The 7,069-nt window shown below is 38.9% G+C and overlaps 1 protein-coding gene across 5 annotated transcripts in view; it reads right to left on the bottom strand.

Moving 5' to 3' along the window:
- Nucleotides 1-6,145: 6,145 nt before the first annotated feature.
- The window catches only part of MTMR1 (myotubularin related protein 1), a 34,342-nt gene continuing 33,418 nt past the window's right edge, over nucleotides 6,146-7,069 (bottom strand). For all 5 annotated transcript variants that reach the window (XM_029083966.1, XM_029083967.1, XM_029083968.1 and 2 more), the window contains one exon: nucleotides 6,146-7,034. In XM_029083966.1, coding sequence (XP_028939799.1) covers nucleotides 6,870-7,034 — 165 coding nt within the window. In that variant the 3' untranslated portion in view covers nucleotides 6,146-6,869. The remainder of the gene's footprint in view (nucleotides 7,035-7,069) is intronic.

Here is a 7,069-nt window from a genome sequence, read left to right as displayed (position 1 = left end):
ACCACCACACAGCATTTGGCTTCTAACCACATAAAAGGACCTGATTTCCACACCAAGTCATAAATACAGGTACCAGCTGTCAGTGCAGCATTCACTTTTAGCAAATCCCATGAGAACGCTGGGCTGTGCTGGAGATCAGAATGGAGCTGGAGCTGCCAAGCGATACAGTTGGTCAGTGTTACGTGAGATACCTACGCTGTCACCAGAATGAAAACTCTGTGTTTGGATGCTTCCAAGGACAGGTTCAGATCTCATTCGCACTAAAACAAATTACAGACTTAACCCAAAAGAAAATAAACAAATTTGGTGTCCGTTAAGACCTGTGGCACTCACTGCCACGCCAGGCTTAGCGAGATGCAGTCCTCCACTTTTCCTCCAGTCATTCACGTAACTGTTGAGAGCGCTCTCTGGCACCCAAGGCAGAAAAGGGATATAAAGCTGTGTCCTTTTTGTCACTAAGCTTTAAAAATGGCAGCATCTCCTGAGAGGATGGGTCCTCCATTACTGTCCCATGTGGGGTTTCTGCAGCTTTCTGGGAAGCGCCGGGCTGCGAGTGGTGCTCAGCAGCACCCCGGTCCCCCATGGGTGCTCGTGCACCCCTCTGCAGTGTTGCGGTACCAGGTTCAAGACCCGGCCTTCACTATGTTACAAGAATTTGTGTTTATATTTCTAATTCCTCCCCAACCCTTTTATATCACTGCTAAAACGTGGATACTACCACTTTCTGATGTATTTATCCAAATCAGTGATTGCTTAAATAGCATGTTCTCAAGTCAAGGGAAATTTACTTTATGTGGTGTAAGTACTTGCTATTTATATAGAATCCCGAAACGTGTGCATTTTGTACTGTTCTGCAAATCCCATATTTTGTGAATGTGTATTTAAAAAATGCCTTTTCAGTTTGCTGTACAGATTCCCAGCTTTCAGGTAGACACGACTTACAGAAGGCCTTGCCAGGAGGTGAAGCAGCCCAGGAGCATTGCTGCCTTACAGCTCCATTTGAAAGGACATTGCCTAGTAACACAGTTAAGTATTTTGCAATAGCTGCACAATTCTTTATGCTCTTTTCAACACTTGCATTTTTAAAGCCTTACACTAGCTCTAGCAAAACAGCTACAGGGTTTTCTAAGGGAGACAAGTTCTAGGGATATATGGTGCCTCCTGCGTATTCAGAACCCTTAGGCTACAACAATGCTGCTAGGAACTACTGCTGCTTTGTTTTATGAATGTGTTTGGATTAGAAAACAATAATATTTAATCATCAGCTACTCAGAGAATGGAAGCAGAGGAAACAGAGATGGGATGCGCTCTGTGTTTGCTTACTCCCAGAGAAGTATTTTCATGCAGGAAGCATGGTCTGCAGGATTTGGATCATCACATGCAGGAGCTCAGACACTGAGGATGCCACGCAGCTGAGTGTGTGCATCTCCATTCCCAAACACATTTGAAAGCTGCAGCATGGAAAATGTTTTTAGAGAGTTATTGCAGGTGAAGTGTTACAAGATGGCATTGATGATGGCTAGGAGCCGTTTTCCTAGCTTAGATCAAGTGACCATAATTCCATCTCTCCTTTTGCTGATGACCATGTTCTCTGTAGATGCAGATCGTCGGGTTTATTGCATTTCTGTTACCGTGCCCTCCCTGTTTGTCTAGTGAACAGTGCAATGGGGTGTCCAGCATTGCTTAAAGAATATAGCACCTACCCCTCCTTTGGGAAACTGCTGCACTGCAACATATCAGAAACACGCGTCTAATTCACAAATACTGCAGTTTAAAAAGAAAAAAAAAGGGGGAGGGGGAAGCTGTTTCACGTAAAAAAACCCACCCAGTTTTTAGAACTCAGAAGTTTCTCCTTTCCCCAAAGCCTTTTCTATGACTTTGGTGAATACTTACACTTCAGTGTAATTTCTAGGTATATGGAAAACCATAAATGCACAGTGAAAAGAAGCACTTTTTCAAAAATTTGCAGTAATGGAATTAAAGATCTCTTTCTCTAGGATTGCAAATAGGGAAATATTGATAAATACTGCAGTAAAGAAATTAAACTTGGTCTTTTCAAAACTGGACAAAAGTAAAAATCTTAATGTGCTAAATGTCAGTAAAGGCTCAAATTGGTTTTTATTGCAGTCTGTCTCCTTCTCCATCCAAACTGTCAGACCAGTCTCTGAGAAACGGGGAGTTTATACAACATCTGTACTTCAGGCATTACAGCAACTGAGAGGATTCCATTTTCTTAGTAGTGATCCGAGTTCTGAAACAATTGACCCAGCACTGACCTCTCTAACTACTTTCATTTAATTAGTATCTATTCTCTTTAAATCTGGAATTTTTAAAAATCCTGCACTTTGGGTTCTGTATACATGGTATAAACTTTCTCATCCTTTATAAAAAAAGGCCATGAAAACTGGGATTCTTTTTTTCATGAGTCCAAAAACTGTATGTATACAGCTGCTCTAAGAGTTTATGTAGTACCTGTGCTGTGAGCTCTTACCACACCTCACTTCTTCAGCCTAACTAAAGCTATTAATAAAAGGGTACAGCAAAGGTTTCTCGATGACAGAGAAAACAGAGAATTGAAAGAATTTTAATTAGCTCTTTTCCTGTTGTTTATTCTATCAATTTCTTGCATTTTCCTTTGGCAATACTGTAGTAGTTTCTTAATTTAAGATCTGACAATATTGTAGTAGTTTGGTTTAGATTCTTCAGTTGAGAATACTCTGACATGAATTTCAGGTATTTTGGCACTATAAACTCAGTCATTTGAATGCAACCCCACTAATGAACCCTTACAAGTGCTCTATTGTCATTCTTAACTACTCATTTGTTGTGATAAAAGTGGAATTAGTCCATAATACCATTCCAAATTCTGAAAAAGTTAGATGAGTTGACAGGCTAAGGCTTTAAAAATCTGCTTCTGCAACAAAGGAGGTTGAGGAACAAATGAAGTTCAGACACAATGGTATTGTGAAATTAGAGAATCCTTTCTTTTGAGTGAAGTCCTTACTTAAAAGCAAGGCATATTGTTTGCTGATGCAGAAGCGATCTATACCAAATGAAGGTTGAATGTTACGCTGTAAGAAAATAAGATCCATTTTGCTAATGTGCATGTAAGGATCCTGGGGGTAAAAATCAGAATTTGACTACCACTGTAAAACACCAAATAAAACAAGTTGACTAGTAAGAAATTTTAGACTGGATTTTTTGTGGTTTTTTTAATTCATGTTGAGAGTAAACTGCAAATGGTGGGGCATATCCTTATTGTATGTCACCTCTTCTACAACTGCACTAAAGACTGTTTAAAAAAAGAAAACAAACTGGACGTGGTGAGAAAACCCTTATCATAATGAAAACTTTAATTCAATGGTAAAAATGAAGTATTTGTACACACACACTCTCCTCAGGTCACCCAGCAACTAAACTCTAGGTAGTGCCCTGTGTCCCTGCACGCAGCACGGCTGGTTTTGGGTCCTTTTCGCTGCCCTAGGTTTCCTGCAGTTTTCTTTGGAATTTGCATGCAGTAGATGAATCGCCCATGCGGTGCAAACTAAGCTTTTGACATTTCTATAATGAGGCAGTGCTTAGTCTCACAGTCAAAAAAGGTGGTTTATATTTCAAACTAGCTACTTCTGACTCATACTTCTTGTAGAAATAAAATTCTTTCTCCCCAGCTGCACAGGATCTGGCAGTCGAAGGATCTCTAATACGACACCCGCTTAGTTCAGCAGATGTGATCTCTCAGCAAATGGACATTCCTTTTTGCTTTTTAACATAAATTCTTCACGTGGGGAATGCTCTAAATTGTCCATTTTACTTTGTCCTCTGCTGTGGGGCTCAGTGAATGGGAGCTGTTGGCCCCTTATTTCCAGCTTTTAGAGAACCAGCCATTCTTGGTGTTACCACATACAGCATATGCATTAGGCCAGCTTTTTGCAGAAAATAAGAGAAGAACCAAACACTTCTTGTTTAAAGCCTTAACTCCCTGAGAGGAAGGCTGCCTATGCAGGGAGCAAAACCAGGCAGACAGGAGTATTTACCAGCTTTAAAAGCTTTCCTCCATTTTAATGAAACAACAAAACCCCCCACTTTTATCTACAAAGGAGGAAAAAGTGCAATTCAGCTCTGAAACTGGACTAAAATGTCAGTGTGGCTGATGCTGATGATCCACTTAGCTTCCTTTACAATCAAGAAATGTTTCAGTTGGTTACTAAGGCATCAGCCCATATTGGGACACTGGATTCAGGTTGTTCCCCCTCTCACATGTCATTGACAATAGAAAAATTCTACAGGTCAAATTTAACTGCTTGCTGCCTTTGCACATTCTCTTTATACTCAACAGAGTCAAAACAAAAAACCAAAGCAAAATAAGATCCAGCTTTTGAATCAGAGGTTACTAGTGCTGTCCAAGGTGTACCAAACAGGAAACAGGGTTCTGCTCTTTCCTCAACCAATTCAATGCTGCCTTATTAAAAAATAAAAAAATAATGACAGAATTAGTTATTAAAATCAATAAGAAAAAGTCTGATTATCAGGAATCAGACTGAGTACAAAGACAGTTACCTCTTCAATATAAAACTATGCTTTAACTAGCATATACAAGCTATATAATACCTTTGAAAATGTCCATGCTAAATACCTACAAGAACATCCATTGTGTTTACACACAGCAGGACCCCTCCTCCAGCGCTCTCACTTCAGATCAGAGAAGACTCACTGAGCTATGTTGAAACTTGTGGATAAACAGCCAGTCAGTTGAAATAATTAGTATTCTTCTATGCAAAACCAAATTCTCAGATTTTAGCTCTAGGAATCTAAGCTTTAAAAAGCTCAGAATGCCCAAGCTAATCCAGTCATCATTTTTACAATAATTATAGAGTAAATGTTGTGATTATTAGAAGCAATAAAGAGGAAAACTTCAAAAGATTTTCTTTAGCACTGCATTTTAGAGATAATGTGCTTTACTTTAATATACAGTTAAAATGTCAAGGAAATCCAAAGTATGGAATAGTTTAATTCAATACCAGCTCAACATATTTTGGCAACGTAAAATTCACTGCTGGCATACTGTTCAGCAGAACCATTTTTACAGTCAGACATCTTTAATCTATTTATAAAAAGCCTGAAGTTGAGGAGATGCAACATTGCAAGCCTACCTAAACTTTGTTCTTGTAGGTGAGTACCTGTTATAAAAAGCATTCACCATAGCAAAAGGGACATGTAGAAATACCTGGCGCTGCACAGTAAACTTGTAAGACTGGGTACAGCACATCTGCCTTTTCGGTTGCAGCTGCAGAAGTGCTCAGTGGCTCACCTTGCTCATTAACTACATGCCACATGTAAATGCAGAGAAACAGAAAAGCACCATTGCATATGAAGAACAACTGCGCGGTAAGAAATGAATATTCACCGTCAGTAAAAACCACAGTCGGCATATAGAATCAATGGGCTCTGAAGAATGGAGCTTAATTTGCACCAGCAGAACTTGGAGCAATACAAGTGTGAGTCAAAAAGCAGAGTTGCAGTATTTAAGTGCCCTAAGAAGAACCAGAGTCTCATGAAACACAGTGAAGAAAACAATCAAGGGAAATTTTTCAGCATGCACCATTTCTGGGCCTTCCAAGAAGGCCACTGAATAATTTTTTAAAAGGTTGGGTGTAATAGTAATCAAATCTCTCTGATATGAATATTTTGGGGGGGCGGGGTTTGAAAGAAAGTTGGGAATGTATCTTTTTATATGAAAACACAGCTAAATTATTCACTTTACAGAAAAAAATGCTAGCAGCAATTTAAAAAACAAAAAGCCAAGAGGCTTTATTTCAAGAAAACCAATTAAGATAATATTATTTAAAAACTTTGTCAAACAAAGTCATTACAAGTTAAGGTCTCCAAAAAAGTTTGGACAGGCAGGATCCATTTTCTAAACTTACAGCTTAAAACCACGGGAGTATGCATATGTTTAACATCACATACACATGTGTATAAATGGACACAGCTTTGCATTTTGTGTGTACACTTAAACCAAAACACACTTAACAAAATGTGGAGCTATACAGACTATACAGTTTACACAGCTGGGTGTCATTCCAACCCCAAATGTTACCATTTGCTAGAAAACAAACCTTTACTTTGGACTAGACCTCAACATGAATAAGTTTACTCCTCACTCAGGAGGCTGAATCTGAACAATAAGCTAAACAGTCAAAAGACTTTATTTCAACTTGTACAAAAGGCATTAAAAAACCTAAAATACATGCTTTACCAAATATATTACATCATACAAGTCAGTGTGGTGTACTTGATAAATCCAGCTTAACTTCATCCACTTGTAATGGCATATTTAGTCGAAATGTAAAACTGACTACACTGGAAACATTTATTTTAAAATCAATTTCCAAGTGCATTAATTACCTAAAAAAAAATAAATTGCTCTAGCCAAAAAAAATAATATATTATTGAGTGAAATAAGGAGCTCCCATTCAGAAAAACATTCTGTGTAAGCATCATGTGGCATTTAATCTGATTCTCTCAACAGGCATGGTACCCTAGGCAGTGTGAGAGGCATTTTTCTGTCTGCTTGGCAGATGGATTCCTTTTTAGGATGGTTAAATTGTTAGCTGCTCAAAACAAAGTTTAATTTCACAATTGGTGATTTAGCTAGAGATGTCAAAACACGTGTCGGAACTGCCAACAAGAAAATACATCACATCTATTGAAGCTTTTTTTGGCCTCATCGTGGTAATATCAGACAGAGTAAGGCATGTAGATCATAGCAATTACAAGTCACTCACAATCCTTTTGTGATGGGAAAAGCATTTCCCCCTCCTCTCTGTATTACCTGACACTATTTTTGTTCACGTGGCTTTTGTAACACATCACACAGAGGTGTGCACTGGCGTGGCTGAATGGGAAGGAGATGAACCTCTATCAGAAGAGGAAGAAATGGATCGTGTAGCAGCTTCCCGCTGCAAATCTTCAACCTTCTTCTGAAGCTCTGTCCGGATGGCAAGGAGCTCTTTGAGATTTTGATGGATTGGAACCTGCGGGGTGAAGAAAGAAAAGGCTTATTTTGACT

This window comes from Antrostomus carolinensis, unplaced genomic scaffold (assembly GCF_000700745.2).
Source record: "Antrostomus carolinensis isolate BGI_N321 unplaced genomic scaffold, ASM70074v2 scaffold36532, whole genome shotgun sequence".
Taxonomy (NCBI): domain Eukaryota; kingdom Metazoa; phylum Chordata; class Aves; order Caprimulgiformes; family Caprimulgidae; genus Antrostomus; species Antrostomus carolinensis.
Note: the sequence above shows the minus strand (reverse complement) of the source record. Positions and strands in the feature narration are given on the sequence as shown.